This window comes from Mustela nivalis, assembly GCF_964662115.1.
Source record: "Mustela nivalis genome assembly, contig: HAP1_SCAFFOLD_1794, whole genome shotgun sequence".
NCBI lineage: Eukaryota > Metazoa > Chordata > Mammalia > Carnivora > Mustelidae > Mustela > Mustela nivalis.
The window spans coordinates 56,525-75,109 of NW_028134870.1; the positions used below are offsets into that span (position 1 = coordinate 56,525).

The following is an 18,585-nucleotide window of genomic DNA, read 5'->3' on the forward strand; positions in this document are numbered from 1 at the left end:
TGAGCCAGAAATCTAGCACCAAGCACTAGAAGGATGATTTAGATAAAATAAGCTTAAAATTAAGATAATAAAATTGGGTCTGAAATTGGTGCTGTGGTGTCATCCTTGTGAGCAAAATTTTAAATAATTTTAAGTTACCTCTTAAAACCCATTTTGAGTGTAAATAGATTGTCTCCGGATTCTTTCTGACACTTTTTTTTTTTTTTTTTTTTGAGCTGTAACTATCCCTTTAAATTTTCCAGCTTCCAAATCTTAAAATCAAGTTATTCTGGCATTGGTCATGCAAGCTCTGTTATGCCCCCTGGTGGCAATATGGGTAGGAAGATGAGAGGCCGGTTTCAATCAAAGGGAGAGAGCCAACTTAATTGAAGTCGGTGGCGGGCCCTGAATTTGAAATGGAATTTCATATGAAACTTTTCTGGTCTTACTAAAAATAGGAAACATCCCGTTAAGCTAAAATCAGATGTATTAACTTCAGCCTGCAAGGTGCATATTTCAATTTCCCTTGCTTTGTCATAAAATGGATTAGTTCCTTGAAATATGCCAGTTGAATATGAAATTAAATATTTGCTCTACATATAGCTACGAGCCGGACTCATAAAAGATGCCTACAGTCTAAATATGGGGAGAAGTTCCTTCGCGATCAGGCCTCAGCCTATGTCACATACACACTGGTCTCTCTTTTCATTCAGGACAGTCATTGCCCTGTTAATATGGTTTTTAAAAAGCTATACGGCCCAAGGACGTCATATATATTCAAGGAGACTTTGGGGAAAAAAATCAAATTTTGTACTGTAGTCTTCAACTGAAACAGCCACGCAGAGGTTTAAATGTGGATTATACTGAGGGCTTCTTGAATGTGGCTTTTTATGTATCTGGGTGGGTAGAGGGAAATTTGGAAATTCTTTCACTGAGCCCCTGGTCCAAAAAAAAAACAACAAACACTCAAGAGTTCCATCATTAAGTAGTTAGATTAAAACAGTGTAATGGACATTTCCATTCTAACAATGTGTGTTTAAGAAAAGTAACACAAAAACTGCAGGTATTTTTATTCTACTCTTAAATAACCAATTATTAATTGGATGTCACCACCCTCATTTCTTATTCCCTAAGAAATGATACTTATCACAGCAAACGCCAGAAACCCACTTCATCAAGATGTTTTCATTGAAAGGAATGCAGCGCAATCTAACTGAAACGGTGAGCTACCCTGGGCTAGCCGTTTGCAACAGCGTCCAATAAAGCCACTATCTCTATGCTTCTCTTACAAATTTCAGCTATTCCCTGTGGGGTCACCACAGCATCCCAGCAGCAGTTTGAAAATCCAAAACACTTTGTACACATCACGGACATAATCTAACTTGCAAGTTTAGAATGCCCCAGTGCCGTTGTAGGGGTGGGGAGAGACCGGGAGCCTGGTGATATCCGCGTAAGCTTCTCAGGCAGGAAAGGACAATGCAAACTGCAGCATGGGGGGAAGCACGGGGGAAGACACGAGAAGGGGCAGAGCTGGGTACCACGGTCCACAGTTCTGCTAACTGAATGTTATAAAGGAGTGAGGTGCACAAGAGGGAAAGTGGAAGGTTTCTGACTAAGTGTAGTGAGCCCTACTATTTAGCAGAACACGTGTTAAGTATCTTGACAATCTTGGTTGAATCTCATTGGTTCCCCTTACAATCCTGTATTTCATTTCATGCATGAAAAACATGCATGAGAGTATCCATTAGGCTCCAACAGAATGCCAAAAGGTTAAAAACATCTACTGACTATTGACATGCAAGTGTGAAATTCAAGACAAAAAGGCAAAATGTAAATGCATGTACTCAATGCAGAAAAAGTTGCATGGATGTCTTGGTGATTGGAGCTGTGGGTGTAGATACAAGTTTTCAAGCCGTCAGAGGTTGAGGATCAAGGGCAGAAGCCCACACTCAAACTTTCTTTCAAATGATGCGTGAGAAAGCGTGATACAGGGGCACGTTCCCGGCTCCAGCATCATATAGAGCGCCGCGCATTCTGACTCCGCTGTTTAATCTCAGGACCCTCACAGCTTCTTCACCCATAAAGCAGTAATAAAAGTGTGCACCCAGAGTTGACCAAGAAGGATCAAATGAGATCCCCACCGCAATGCTCAGGAACACGACACTGCTTGATGGCCACGAACAAAGCCCGACAGCCAGGACAACAACCGGAAAATCGCATCTGCCAAATGCCCGTCCTCTGGCTTCATTCCGACTACGCAGAGCGGTGGAGATGCGAATGGCTACACAAGTTATTTGAGTTACAAGTTAATGAACATCTACATTAAATGCATTATCTTACAAAAGAACAGCCTACGAGAGTATACAGAACATTATGTGTTGCTTCTGATACTTCTGTTGACTTCAGTTCAACTCTTCCCTTTCCAAAGGTGAAATGAAGGCGGTGAGCTGTTCACAGGCAGACAAGTGACTGTGCCGCTCAGGCCGACGTCCTGAACATCCTCTTCCTCAGTTCAGCCGTCTTCTGCTCTAGCTGAGCACCGCAGGCCTCTGTGGCCTTTTCAATGCCTTCATGGTATTTCTCCAAAGCAGCTTTCAAACTCAGAAATATTTCCTAAGTGGAAAATGAAATGGAGTAAGAATTATCCCGTGCATGATCCTAAACTGATAAGAGTTCTAATCATCTAACAAGAATTCTAATCATCTTTTTAAGACTTCTTAATATTTTAAAGCCTAAACAATCTCACATGCACTCCCGACCCACCATCCCCCGACACACACGTGTGCCTGTTCGTTTTTAAAGTTCCTTCTTTAGGTGGTACAGACACATCAAAGCCTGCTATTTAGAAGGAGCAGAGCAGAGACATGTAACAATGACTTGGATTCAAAACGTGAAGAACATATTTGTAATTGCTAAGGAAAAGCTTTTATTTTGGAGCTTTTCATGTCCAGACAAGTCTCTGGGTTACTGTGGATTCCTAGACCCTCTGCGTCTGGCCCTGGTCACCACTGAAAGATAGGTCAACAGATGTGCTAAGTCATCTGTACAACCGAAAAATACACGTGAGAGACATTTTAGTAAACCCATCGGGTAATTCTACTATAAGCAATAATGAGTTTTCATAGGAACCTATGTGAATGTGCTAAGAATGAAGGAAAAAATGAAAGAACCAGGTTTACAGATGGACTAGAGTAACAGAAGAAGCCTGCAAACACTTTCTTCTATCATCCTCATCCAGTGCAATTTCGATCCTTGTATTATTCATTTTTCTTGAACAAAATAACTCTCAAATCTAGACATAAGAAGAAGTGGTACTCTTAAGTTGATCGGTTTTTTTTATCACTGAAATAAAACAGCAGTTCTCTTCCTATGGGAGAAAGGAGCAGTAAATGCGCATAATGTCCTCAATTTTAATTGTCCCTGCCATTAAATTTTTCTTAAAACCTATAGTTTGGCTACTACTTACCTTAGTTTAAATTTTAGTGTAGATATTTTCCGATTTTGAACAACTTACAGAGATTATAATTTATTACAATTCATAGTGTTTCAAAAAAAGAACCAAACTATTTCCAGACTCTCGCATGTATGCAAGTATGAGAGCTATTGCTTAAGATTCAGCAAATATAAATAGATGCTTAAGGCTAGACACTCTCCAAAAATCCAGACACAGATCGTTATTAAGTCCTGATATAAAAATACAAGAGTCTATTTAGATTTCTAAGATCTAATTGGGCATCACACTACTACAACAATGATGGAGTACGAATTATTAAGAAAATAAATCAAACATTTTTGAAAGCTTTATTTCTTCAATCTTAAAAGAAAAACAAGGAGAATTAGTTGCTAGCTTGTATAAACACCATTAAAAAAAAAAAACAAAACTCGGCACATTCAGCAGCTATAGATCAATTTAACTTCCTAGTTCCATAGGACTGTATGTTTATTCTTACTAAAAAGGATGCTGAGTAAATTTGGCAGAAAGATAGTACTTCTAAGAAACTGTTAAAACTCAGTGTGGTTAGATAAAGATACACAATCTCAACACCTAACCAGCCACTTCAACACACCTAAAGAAACCATTTCCTTCCACGAACAAAGACACTCTCGTGGAGGAACCAAACCGCACAGGTAGAGCCGCCAGAAACGACAAGTGGAAGCCCCCCCCGGAGGCGCCTGGGTGGCTCGGGGAGACAAGCATCTGACTCTCGGTCTCACCTCAGGGTCGTGCGCTTGAGCCCCACGCTGAACTCCACACCAGACATGGAGCCGACTTAAGTTAAAAAACAAAAGCCCAGTCCAGGGCACATCAACAGAAAAAAGCAAGCGCACACTCGAAGTTACAAGCAGCCCGGAGAGGACGTTAACGGGAACAAGCACAGCCCTCACGGACGCTATTCAGGTTCCCATTAACTTCCGTATCCAAGTGGAACTTGACACTTTTAATCCACAAAACAAATCCACCTTACAGTGATGACTTCACTAGACTGAAATATTTTTAAAATCCAAGTCTGGTTCTGTGGTGTCTGTGTGGTACCCGCCGGGTGCCTGTGGCTAGAAAATGGACATTTTAAGACCTCCAGGCCCCTGGGCTGCACTTATCCCACGTCAGCTCCTCCGCAGACACAGGGACCCAGTGGCTGCCGTACTGAGCGGGACGGAAGAGCATCCCCGTCAGTGCACAAAGGTCCACCGGACCGCACCAGTCCAGGGAACTTCCTCACTTTGGCATCAGATAAATTTAAGAGGACAGTCGACCCTTGAGCAACATGGGTTTGAACTGCACGGGTCCACGCATACACGGATTTTGTACAGTATGGGATTAGAACAGTATTTTCTCTTCCTCGTGATTTTCTTCCTAACATTTTCTTTGCTCTGGCCTCCATAATGTCAGGATACAGTACACAATACATATAGCATACAGAACACGTGTTAATTGGCTGTTTGTGTTACTAGTAGACTATTAGTCAACAGCAGGCTATTAGTAGCTAAGGTTTTAGCAAGTAAGAAGTTAACATGTGGATTTTCAACTGCATGCTGTTGGCACCCCGAGTCCCTGGGTTGTTCAAGGTTCAATTGTATATAATATACATGGGGTTTTACAGCCAGTCATTACCCTACAAGTACGTATTTAATTCATCAACCAAATACATTACTGAGTACCTTCTAGAAGTAGCACTGTGCCTAAGTACACTAGAAAATGCAGATGTGCTTTTTACCCTGAAGGAACATATAACCCAGACCAGACTGGATACCAAGAGCTTAAAGGATGGCCAAAATTATGTACTAAATTTTAAATTTCAATATTTTTTCATTATAATTAATTTAAATGTAAATGCAAACAGCCATATGCTGCCAGTAGCTACAAACTGGACAGCACAAACCCAGATTATCTAGAATCAACTAAAAGCACTCTAGGAGTATTTGAGGGAGGAGAGAGATCGAAGATATGTCATAGGAACCGAGAAAGTTATACAGAGGCCGCCCTTTCTAGTACATCGTAAATAATGGAAATGATTAAGCCTAGATCTAAAGCGTGACAAGCCTAGAAGGCAGGGATCATGCCTTCCTTATTCACTACTAACTCCACGTCAGGGGGCGCCCAGCAGGTGCACAGGCCATAGGTGACCGAGGGACAGAGTGAGTGCTCTACGGGGAAACCGCGAGCTCCCGTTTTAAGCAGGAAAGCACAGCAACAGGGATAGTTCAGTTTAGTAGCATAAATCTGGCAGCCCTTAGCATTCAGGGCAGATGTGATGCACAGAATCTTGGGTCAAGGAAGAAATTTAGCAAGTTTTTGCCACAATCCATGAGCATTACCAAATTAGGTGACAGGAGTAGAACAGAAAGGGACTGTGGTGCGCAGGATCAAGGGCGTTTAAGAAAATCCGAACACTAACCTGGTGCTGGTCTGGATGTCAGGATTATCTACAGAAAGTCCAAAATATCAACTCTCTATGATGGAAAAATGACGAAGCCATCAAAGCATAAGAAATTTGCGAAGAAGGGCAATAAAAGGGGAAGAGAGAAAGGAGGGCGAGGAGGAGAGATGCTGGAAGCTGCTGGAAGCATTCTATAAATGCTATTCTGCTGTGATGGACGAGAACACCGACAACATCCAACAGGCAGCTCCAACAAGGAGAAGAGTTGGGGTGAGCAGACAGAACAGGACACCAATTTAGAAGCCGCTCTAAATAAAGGTGTTAACGGAAAGCAGCAGAGATAAGGATCTCTGGGAAAGAATATTTAAGGAGAGAAGGGTGTGAAGATCATTAGGATTTCACAGAAACTGCACCGAGAACAAATGGGCAACTGTAGCCCATCTTTTCCTTCCCATGGAGGGGGATGAGGAAGGAAGCTAAAAGGAACTCTTGAGAAAAATGTGTCACGATTCACTACAGTAATTTTAGACTCTCCCACGCTGTTCAGGACACACGGGTATCACAATGCAGACTGGGAAAAGTTACAACTTAGCAACTTCCAACAACTGTATCCAAAGTTCTACTCAGTGCTCTAAGTCAGTCTGAAGGAAGACATACCTACTGTATCCAAGGGCCCAATTTACTCAACATTTTTATTTTGGAGAAAAAGGCATGTTAATCAAATGTGCAAGTGACGCTAAGCCATGAAATATCATTAATGTGAATGATACAAATATTTAAAATGACCTTGATACTTTGAAATCCACACAGAAGTAAACAGATGAAGCCTTAGAGAAATACTAGTAAAATTCTGATTTAAAAGTCCCAAGAAATGGCTGCATTCAAGTATGGTGAAGCAATTTAACCAGGCAGAACTACATGTGGAACGGATCGGGGTCATTTAATTGATCACCAGCTCAATATGAGCCAAGGGCGAGATGTTGCTGCTAAAACTCCAAGCCAGTATTACACTTCATTAACAGAAGCACAGCGCTTTGGGACTGGTCACAGCATTATCTGGAAGGCTATGTTTAGTACTGGGTCCTACATTTTAAACAGAATAATGACAAACAGGAAACAGAGGGGAGAAGACAGTAAACAGGATAGTAATGAATCTGAAAATTAAGCTATATAAAGAATGGCTGGGAAACTGGGGCTCATTAACCCAGATGAGAAGGCTGGAGGAACCCACGATCATTATCCTCAAGTGTCTGAAGTGATATTAAGCAGAGGACGATACAGATTTATTCCAGAGAGATCTTGGTTCACTTGAGTACAGAAATTATATTTTAAATTCGAAATAAGAAATAACATTTTAACCACTAAAGCGGTCCTAGCAGAACAGCCTGGGTGGTTATGAGCTCGATGATATTGAAAACAATGAAGCAGAACGTATCAATGGTTCTCAAAAGCCACAGTAAAAAATTCCGGTTCATGAACTCCGTTGCTGATGATCCTAATTCAGGGCCTTTGGGGCAGGTGGCTGTTTGTTCATTTCTGAATTCTAATACATAGATGACCATCCAAGTTTACAAATACTGATGAAAAACATATTACATATAAGGAGCCATTCCAGGCATGGTCTGACAGGACATACTAAGGTAGCCAAGTACATGATCACTACTGTTGAGAAACTGAACATGTTCTTGGTGAGACAGACCCAACACAGTGAGGGAAGGCCGGCAGGGGTGCCTTTACGACTGACAGGCCAGAAGTGCTGAGGCACATGGTAGCAGGTTCACGAGCTAAGCCTGACCACGTGATAACAAATAAATATTAACTTATTTATTACTTTGATTAAGAAGTAGGATTAAATATCTCCCATGATCTTTCTAACCCACATTCTAGAGATAAACAGAGAGCTGGGCCTTCGGGAATATCCAGTTCAGGGGCAGGAAAAAGTAGTTGAAATGTGGAAAGAAAGGGAAGAACACAAAAAGTCAGGACAGCAGATTGGGTCAAGCACAGCAGGAAAGACAGTCATTCCCTTCTGTTTGCCTTTGTTCCGTCCATCCTTCCTTTGTCCCTTTCTCACAGCCTCGAGACAGCGCTCGGTATGTCGGCGCATGCTTCCATGGGCACAGGCAGCGATGCCAGCTCTGGAGGGGATACAAGTTCTAGAGAATGGGCCAGGGGGTGGGGTGCAGTGGCTTTTAGTATCAGGACTGCTCGCAAATTGGATGTGGATGGTGGAAGGTAGAGACAGCAAGTATTTAAATATTTCCCAGGTATCAGGGCTTTAGGAAACCTGGATCCAATATGTTAACAAAGGGAAGGGGGAAAAAGAATGAGGGGGAAAAAAGAGGCCATGGGATTTCACCCAATAAAGGGCTGTTCTTAGTGATTTCTAGTAGAGCATTTTGGGATAATCTGGAAAATATAGGCCAAACTTCAAAAGTTCAGAGAAAATGAGATATAACACACACATCAGGAACAGACTGCTTGGAGACATGGGCGGTTAAGAAAAAGACAGAAAGAGGTCAACACATGTTTGGCGCTGTCCTGACATTCTGGAAGGACAGAAATGTGGACGTCTGTCCTCATGAAACTTTCAAATATATTGAAACAAGGCAAGAATAAAAGCAGTAACATCAGGCAATTACAATAAAGAGATCATGGAAGGTCTCATCACATAGGGACTGCCCTCAGCTGCTCTGTTTCAGGTAACAACTCAAAGACATTTAACACTGATGGTGACAAATTTTTTTTTTTTAATATTTTATTTATTTATTTGTCAGAGAGAGAGAGCACAAGCAGGGGAAGCAGCAGAGGGAGAAGGAGAAGCAGACTCCCCGCTGAGCAGAGGGCCTGATACAGGGCTCGATCCCAGAACCCTGGGATCATGACCTGAACAGAAGGGAGATGCTTAACTGACTGAGCTACCCAGGAACCTCTGGAAATACTTTTGAGATCCTTTTATCAGGACCAAAAAAAAAAAAAAAACCAAAACTGCAGAAACTTTTCAGAGGACATTACTTAAAAATCACTATCCAAGTTCATCTATCAAAGAAGCTCAGAATAAGCACGGGGTATTACATAAGACTGATGAATCACTGACCTCTACCTCTGAAACCAATAATACATTATACGTTAATTAACTGAATAGAAGTTAAAAAAATAAGATTAATTAAAAACAAAAGCTCAGGGTCCTTCTGGAGCACCGCACTCTTACTGCAGAGCACCATGCTTGGCTAGGTCAGGGGAAGGACATGGGGGAAAATGTAAGAAGGAGCCATACATTCCAACGAACACTGGTAATGGAAAAGGGGCTGGAAATGCGATCAGAACCAAGGCCCTGGGGGTCCACCTCTACCTCAGAGAGCCGGCAGTGTCCTGAACGTGAGGCTGGCAGAGTCGCCGCCGTGAGCTGGTGAGACCACCAGAACCGCCCCTGCGGCCACCCACTCACCTGAGACTTCAGCCTCTCCCTCTCAGTGGCATCTTTCAGTTGCTGGATTCCGAATTTGATTTTTTGAATTTCTTGATTAATTGTGGTTACTCGCTCGTAGACAGCTCCTCTTTTTTCTTGAACTTTATTGCAATCTCTAAAGGAAAACAGACAGCTAAATTTTAATTCCGCTCAAGCATCTGAAAAGGAAAACATGAAACTCTTAATTTTGGTTCCAAAGAGATCACATATATTTGTTTGACAAGCCTAAACTCCTTCTCGGACATAAAAACCAAGAGCTGTGAACCCCAGTGGGTACTGTGGCCCAGGGTTGTCATTTACACTGGAGACTTGAAGGCTGAAGGTGCACTCCCCCAGCCAAGCTCACGAATGTACTACTGGGCATGAGGGGGCGGGGAGTGCATTTGACTCGGACAACTTGTCTGCGAGGCAGTTTGGCAGCAAATACAAAATCTGCCAATTCTGCCCTTTGTCTTCATCTGCATGAGCCAGAACAAAGGAAATCTTCATGACGTGCAGGCTGAAGCACGGACATTTCATACACTATCTGGGGAGTGTATTCTAAAAATACATTCTTAGAACTGACAGGAAGAAGGCTCTACCACAGGAATACCCCAGCATGCTGGATAACAATGGCCATAAAACACTTAGTGAAATATTACTTGTTACCTGGATTAAAAAAAAAAAAAAAAAAAAAAAAAAAGGACCTTTTCTCAATACGTAGATGCTATAATGCCGGAGCCCAGCTATACGCACAAGATGGACAGGTTAACTCATCCGCTGCAGCCCCAGTCCACTCCTCTAAATGCACTGAAACAGACAGGGGCACCAGAACCCTTCTGGGGAATCCTGCAAAGGATCTGGAAGGGTGGTATCTGGACAGGGAAAAATCGAGAAATGAAAACAGCTCTAAATCTCGACCTAACATTGTAAGATTCATAATTAATTAATCTTTTTTAGTCACCCAAAGGTAGAATACCTTGTTGAAATTATAGGAGTTTTGGGATCCTAGGGGAGAAAATGGACTAGCTTTTCCCAATTACTGTCTAACACATTAAACTGAAAACAAGTTCGTACTCAATCACTGTGCGTTTGTACTGCTTGACATCCTCGTGCTTCTTATTTATTTTGAATTGTGCTGTGGCGAGTTTTTCCTTCTTCACAATCATCAGTCTTTTGAAGGAATTTTCTTCTGTCTTCAACTTCTTCAACTCTGACTCATCACTCTCAATTTGGTCCTCCAAGTTCAGGCTCTATAGTTGACGGGAAGTATTTAAAGTCGATACAACCAATTAGGATTTAAAAACAAAATGAACATCTATTTCCTGGGATGAGCTATACGGAGATACAATTTGAAAGCGAGATAAAACCATTTAAGCCCTAAAGCTGAGCAGGAGAAGACAGTGTCAGGAGGAGAACAGAGCAGGACGCTGGGGACGCTGGGAAAGAACAGGACCCCGGCGAAGCTACACAGAGAGGGTTCGGGTCTGAACTAAGGTAGAAGGAGTAAAAGAGAAAAGGGGAAATCCTAGAACCATTAAAAGCAACCTTTTGCTGACTCAGGATGGCAGACAAGGGAGTATACGATTGGGATAGAATATCTCAGACCACCTCACCTTCTAACCCCTACTTTCTCAAAAAAAAAAAAAAGAAATCCTTTGTCAAATGCACTGTTAGTGATCCTGGGGATAATGTAGGTTACTATGATAAAGTGAAGAAGCAGAGAAGGATTTTCAAGCTTTCAGCCTGGGAGAATGAACACTGGCGCTGGCTCTCTATCTTTAGGGCAGGCACTAAGCATAAACTTAAATCCCAGGAATGGTGTGAGGCCGTGAGTTGGGACTTGGGGCTTACTGGTGGGAAGATCATTTCCAACTGTTAGAACAGGTTTAAAATTCCATGACTTTCCTCCAAAATACACATGGCAACATGCCATGTTAATTAATCATTCATTTCATCTGAAGGTTAACATAGGTCTTACCACTGCTGTGTTTAAGAAGATGTTTTCTTGCTCGGCGTATACTGCCACATCTGTTATACTCTAGAATGATTTTGCTTTCCTTTCAGCAAACAGTAACACAAAGTAAAAGCAAAGCCACGGAACTACAGTAAACCATTCCATAATAAAAACATTGAAATTCCACACAAACACAAACCTCCTTTAAGATGCTGGTTAATTTTTCCCGGTTATCGGCCAGGTCCCGTATTTTCTTCTGATATAACTGCACCTCCAACTGACATGAAGGCAAACAGTCCACGGAGTCTCTGTAGATCTCATACTTTTCCATCACTTCTTGCTTTCAAGGAAAGAAACATAAAAACCAGTTTGATAGTCTCCTTCATGAAACTGCAGTCCTGTCAGTTTGTTTGCTCTTAAATAATTTCTGCACTTAATACTGAAAGCTTAAGAGCAGAGAACAATTAAGTTTCTAGGTCACTAAGAAAGTGCTATTACTGACATGTGTCTAAGTATATATAATTATGCTTCTTAATTGCCAAATATCCTTACACAAAGGAAAACTGCCACAATTTTACTAAATCACTCACTGAAGTACCTTCCACGGATTATTCACAATGATTTGAAAAGCGTTCATGTCTGCTAATACTCAAACTGCTCCTAATTGCTCCTGGGCAATTGTATTTCCAATTATGATCTTCCTATTCATCTGTATAATAACTATTACTATGGCTGATTCTTTTTTAAAAGATTAATTCCTCTTCTAAAATTAGAAAATGAACATGTTCCCCACAACCACTGTTAATGCAACAATACGGACTTACTTTTCTTCTCCCCACCAGCCTATCCCTCCGCCCACCTTCTTAATCAATTGGATTTTGTCTCCAGTGACGTCCTTACTCATACCATTGCTCCTTTTTGTTGTCCTTTTCTTACCAATCTGTAACCACTCTTTGACTCTTTGCATGTCATGGATATAATCCCTTTCCCTCTCATATGCCTTATGAACATGTTCCATTGATGTCCTTTTCTCTATGTTAATTTTTTTTAAAGATTTTATTTATTTATTTGATAGACAGAGATCACAAGTAGGCAGACAGGCAGGCAGAGATGGGGGGAAGCAGGCTCCCCGCCGAGCAGAGAGACCGATGCGGGGCTTGTGACCTGAGCTGAAGGCAGAGGCTTTAACCCACTGAGCCACCCAGGCGCCCCTCTCTATATTAATTTAAAAAAAAAAATTATCCCAGCTCAAGATTATATAAACATTATCCTAAAATTTCTAAAATTGTTCAACTCACATAAAATTTATTTTTGTAAATGGTGCAAGATGTAGACCCAGCTCCCTTTTCTTCAAAGTGAACAGCCAATTGAACCAGAGCTGTTTTTTATTAAACTATACTTTTCTCATAAATACTCAGATATAGTTTTTCACTCTCATTTCTGTTCTGGTAATCTTTGTCTATTCCTGGGTGATAATTCTTAATTATTAGGAATGATCAGAACACCAAATTCAGGGATAAACCAGAAAAGTTCTAGTAATTGATGGTTTAAAAGCCCTGCCCCACCAAGGATGCTAACTTGTCTGCGCACTTCTACTTCTGTCCCACTGAGCCTCCATCCATCTCCCACAGACACCCATCATCTTGTTAAACATAAGTTGTATCATGTTCCAACATCCCCCTTTTAAACTAAACAGCGGTGTACCCTTGCTCCTAAAGTAAAACCCAGAGCACCCTGAATAATCTGTCCATTGCTTATCTTCCTATGGTCACCTCATGCTACTCCCCTTCTTATGCATGAGGCTTTGTTCCTAGAATATACTTTGCTTCCTTCTGACTCAAAGAATTTGCACATGCTGTTTCTCTGCCTCCAAGGGTCTTCCATGCACACATTTAGGAGGATAACCAATTTCTTCTTCAGATGTCAACATCAATTCCTACTTCCTTCCCCTTCCCACCCCCAGATTTCCAAAACATTAAATTAGGCTACCCTCATTACATTATTTCAAAGAAGCCTATACTTTTTTTTAATTTCTTTTTGGTGCTCTTTAAAAAAATATTTTTAGAGCACTTTTAAATTTACAGCAGAACTGAGCGGAAGGTACAGGGATTTCCCATGTACTTCCGATCCCAACATGCGCACACCCTATATATTTTCATAATATATACCTGTAATTCTATCATTAATTATAAACTTAAAACTTTTCTCCCTTATATAAAGTAAGCCTCAGGAGAACAGAGAATTTTTGTTCTGATCACTCAGGGCAAAGTCCCCCCAACTTTTTGCATCATTGGACAAATGTCTCAAAATTGTACTTCTTTTCCGTACACTAACTTTCCAGGAGAGCTACGTATCAGCGACAAGGGCAAAAATCTTAAGAGAAAAAGAAGTATAGATAAACTGGAAATCACAAAATGAACACACAATTAAACAGAAGTTGCTAAAAAGAAAAAAAATATATAGAAAAGCATTAAAATCAAAAAAAGGAAATTCACCCTGGAATTTTTAAGTTTCTGGACTGTATCTTTCATTTTTTCTTTATAATTCTTTAGCTTCTCTGGAGAATCCACAATTTTTGTTTTCAAACTCTCTTGTACTTCTTTCAAAGAAACTACTGACAATTTTAGTTCATTCTGTTGAGAAAACATATTTACATATTAGATACAATAACAAAATTGTTCACTTACCATTACAATAATGGAAAAGAACAAAGAAACTGGGCCTGTGCTCGTCGTAGTGGGGGAAAAATTTAGATCACCTGTTTATTTGCTCCCTTTTGTCTATGAGCCAAAGACCGAGCCCCTTAGCAGAACATTCAAGGTCCTTCACTGTGTACTCCTCTTGTCCTCACGGGGTCCTCTGCTGCCAGTGCCCTCTGTACCTACAGCCTGCTAATGCCAGTCCTGGGTTAGAGCAGATGCAAGTGATCTCTCTTTGATCAGTATGGTCCTCCTGAACACCATCATGTCACCCTTATACTGCTCCTGAGTTTCATTAATCCTTGGAAATCCTGCTCCCACTTCCTCTGCGTTCCTTCTATGAACAGTACAATCACTGTACATGCAATGCTATAATTATGTACTTAATCTGTGTGACTGAATTTGACTGCACAGCTTGGAGTGCTGAGAAGTTATCTTTGTTCTCCCAGAACACAGACAAAGCCATGGCACTGAGGAGGCACTTAGTACATGCCGGCTGAATTACAACCCATTTTCCCTTACTCTCCTGAATTTAAACCATTCGGGGAATTGAGGTGAAGGGCATCGGAGAATTTGGTGAAAACTTTTTTATAAATCTAAAATTATATAAAAAGATAAAAAAATATTCATATGAACATCCTCCCTAAGTATTAGCTGATGAATTGTGTTTACTTTGTTTTGAGATACTATGTATCGATATGGGAAAATTTCCAAGAAATATTAAGTGAAAGAATCAATTACAGATCAACAAACACCACAAGCCCATTTCTAGGAACTAAATAATGAAACAGCAAGAGAACTGCAGGAGTCTGCATTCGAGCACATAATGCCATGGAAAGGGAGGGGAGGGAGGAGCCTACGGGGGAAGCAGGCCCAGGGAAGAGGCCTTCTGTGTCTGACTCCCTCTCTCACTATACATACACGTACGCATACACAAAGGTATGTCATTGAGTATTTTATAACAGGACTATGTTACTGGACGGCTTCTGTAATTTGTCCGCCGATGATTTTCAACTAAAAAGAACCACAAATGATCTTACATTTTGATCAGCTAACACTGAGGCCAAAATTGAACGTTTGACACAACTTATCTGTTATTTCAGCAAATGGCCATACGTGTTCCATCCTCTACAAAACCTGAGGCCGCCCTCCTCACACCTGATGTTGACTTTCATTACGTCTCTTCACTTTATAAGAAGCCTAAACCTGATAGTGTAATTACTAAATGATTTCGTTTAACCGTAGATTTAAGTGGGACAGAAAGAAATGAATAAAAACATTGTCAGTACTACTCAGGTGAAAGCATTTGCTAATCAAACGAGAGACAGAAAAATAAGGACTATATTACATCAAAGTAAATTTCTGGTGGTTCTAGAGCGTAAGTGTTAATAGGGAAGACATAACAGTACAATGGGGCTAAAAACATGAGAAATAGGACAGGGTTTTCTATGTATAGAATTAAAGCCACAAACCATAAAGGCCATGTTTATAAATTTTACATTAAAAACCTAAGCCTTCTAATGAAAAAAAAATCATGAATTTAAAGGAGAAGTTGTTAATATCCCCAATTCATAAAGTTCCTTAAAAAAAACAAAAGAAGCCAGGAATACAGGGAGTTTACAAAATAAGACATAACCACAAACCATTGAATAAGATGTCAAAATCATTAAGAAGCAAAAAAATCAAAATGAAAATGGGGTGTTTTTTTTGGTTTTTTTTTTTTCCTATAAAAGCAACAGAGAAAGCAAACTACAAACCTCCCGTTTTGGCAAGACGGCGGGGAAAAGAACACTCACACTGTATCGGTAGGAATGTAAATGCGTATCTTTTTAGAAGTCAGGTTGGCAAGGTGGGTCAGTTTTAAATGTGTATTCCCTTTGACCCAGAAATCCTACAAGTAGGAATATGGTCTAAGAAAAAAAGCAGCCCTGTACACAGATCTCGGGGTGTGTGTGTGTGTGTGTGTGTGTGCGCGCGTGCAGCACACACATTGCTGTCCAGTAGCAGAAACATCAGAAGCCAGTGCGTGTTCACCAACAGGACACCGGAAAGATCGACCTCAGTGTGACGCACAGCCGTAAGCAGCCATTAAGACAATGAGTCTCTCCGGTGGCATGTAAGTATTTATGCTCTTTTGGGTTCAGTGAAAAAAGACAGGTGTGAGACATGAAGAGTCTGACACCTCTGACGTAACATTGCATATGGCTCTGCATAGAGAAATGTCATCTACGCACATCTCAGACCATGTGGTGAGCCTTCAGGTGATTTTCACTCTCCTACACATTTCTGTATTTCCATTAAAAAAAAAAAAAAAAAAAACAGTAGTCAGCTATTATATTTAACCTGAAAAAAAGTTAAACTAGATTCATTTTAAGGAAAAAGGAAGAAACTTTTACTATAACAACGCACACAGTTAACATACTCCCCCACAGAAAATATTCAAACCGTAAGTCTGGTTATATGAAAGATGCTTACCAAACGCTTGGTCTTCTCTGAAATATCAGACTTCTTTTGGGAATTTCCATCCTGGAGCACTATCTAAGGAAAAAAGCCAACAACTGTTTTCTGTGATGATCCAAAACAAATTTAAATTTAGCCTCTCAGTGCTTTCTCATAAAATAAAGGTAAAGGAGGAGTTAAATGGATTAGAGCAGAAATTCTCAAATTTTCTGTGTACGATGCCCCAGGCCACAAGAAGTACCTAAAGATTCCTTTAGTAAGCAGTGGAGTCCGAGTACTGTGTAAGTCCTCGAGTACTAACAACTTAGTAGCTCTTTGAAAATGTCATGCATACAAATCAGAAAAAAATGTTTATTTCATTCTTAAATAACCACAACTACTTCTACATTGGATGAGTACCTATTGGGCACTGCACTAATTCACAAAGGTTGGAATCGGACTGGACAAAGACTTCCTCATTTCCTGTTCTGTAAGGTTGTTCAGGTACTGGTTCTTCACCAGGACAAATGCCCCAGGTTCACAAAGACACGAACGGAAGGCGCCTGAGCTGCTGGAACTGTGGACTGTCTTGAGCCAGGAGTTCAAGCAGAGTACGACGTGCTGACCCTCAGTTTCCCATGAAATTCTGAAATATCCTGCAGTGCCCCCCCCAAACCCCACAGGATTTCCTGTCAAGTCCAGGGGGCTCCCTTATAGTTTGGGAACAGCAAGTTTAGAAAAAGGCAAATCCTAAAAAATTCCAGTCAACAAGACAGCACAGAACTTGGGCAACACAAATAGATAACCACACTTGACAGAAGTTTATATCCGTGACAAGGAGCACAAATGGGCGCAGCAACATACCCTAGAGCTTTCGTAACTAAAAGTAACGGACGTGCTCTTACCGCTCCCATCCACCAAAAAAAAAAGTTTGTTTTTTAAGCAAACAACTATGAAAATACAATGAAACCTCACTCACACGGAGTCGAGAGGCCAGGAGGGGGAGCTCTCACGCTGCAGTAGGCCCAGTGGACTCCAAAGGGCCTCATCAACTAGGCCCCTGCCCAGGGCAAGAGATCCCCCACGTCTCTACAGGACAGCCACTACCCCTGTAGCTTCCCCAGTGAGAAACCATCACCACCCTCATGCTAGGTTAGTCTTTTCAGACCCCAAGAAAGGTGGTTCTCTTAGCGTTCTCGAAGTTCTAGCATAGCAATTACTTTGTTGTGCTTTCTGCTAGTGTTCCCTAGCTTTGAGCAAAAATAAAGTGTCTGAAAGGAAGAATTTTTTGTGTGATATAATGAATGAGACTGTGTTTGGACTGTTGCTTTCCTTCCAAGGACTCTGATTCCAAGCAACCCCTCCTAACCTCCTCCTCCTCCTCCATAAAATAACATCTCTCTCCTGTGTTTGTTGGACTCGTCTATGATTTTTCCTGCAGCTCACTTGTACCAAGTTGCAATCCTCTGCTATTCCCAAATAAACCCATTTTTGCTGATAAGATAACTGGCTGTTTAATTTTTAAGGTCAACACAGCTGATACCGTTTTTTGACGAAATTCTTGATTCAGTGACTGCTGCAGCTCCTGAATGTCATCCGAAAGCTGCTTGAACTCTGCTTGCTCTTCAACTGGAACAGAACTAAACATAGCAAAACAGATGAAAATAACATATATTGAGTCCTTAACTCTGCAAGGCCAAAATAGTCTCTGTCCTCAAATGACTCAAGTTAAAAAAAAAACACACACACACAAAAAAACATAAACTGTCTTTCATGTTTCTGAATTCTCATCCTTCCATGTGACAGAGGTTTAAAATAGATGACCTGGCCTCCGCAACACAGAAAATAAAGATCCGATGAGCTCCTTCAGCCTTCCACCAGCGAGTCCGCGTATGGACTCATCTGCATTCGTACCTGCCTTTTCTAACTTGGCTCTGAATAAAACCAGTGGGACGTTCCCTTCCCTGTCCAGTGCCAGCTCCGGCCTGGCCCCTCGCCTCGCCTCCCTCTCCCAGACCAGCCACTCCCTTCGCTCTGCCCATCCGTCTTAACAGCCCCATCTGTGTAAAAGTTTCTGCCGTGCACATGGTTCTCAACTTCTGTTTTGAGACATGGCATAGAATTATGCTTTTAATGATCATTTCCCTGACTGCTAATGAGATTAATAATCTTTACCTGTTTTTA

At 41.1% G+C, this 18,585-nt stretch overlaps 1 protein-coding gene across 2 annotated transcripts in view; it reads right to left on the bottom strand.

Moving 5' to 3' along the window:
• Window positions 1-952: 952 nt before the first annotated feature.
• Window positions 953-18,585, bottom strand: part of NUF2 (NUF2 component of NDC80 kinetochore complex) — a 29,607-nt gene continuing 11,974 nt past the window's right edge. For both annotated transcript variants that reach the window (XM_082750746.1, XM_082750747.1), the window contains exons 8-14: window positions 17,945-18,041; window positions 16,438-16,500; window positions 13,759-13,896; window positions 11,463-11,603; window positions 10,384-10,559; window positions 9,307-9,442; window positions 953-2,592 (exon numbers count right to left, since the gene is read on the bottom strand). In XM_082750746.1, coding sequence (XP_082606872.1) covers window positions 2,458-2,592; window positions 9,307-9,442; window positions 10,384-10,559; window positions 11,463-11,603; window positions 13,759-13,896; window positions 16,438-16,500; window positions 17,945-18,041 — 886 coding nt within the window. In that variant the 3' untranslated portion in view covers window positions 953-2,457. The remainder of the gene's footprint in view (window positions 2,593-9,306; window positions 9,443-10,383; window positions 10,560-11,462; window positions 11,604-13,758; window positions 13,897-16,437; window positions 16,501-17,944; window positions 18,042-18,585) is intronic.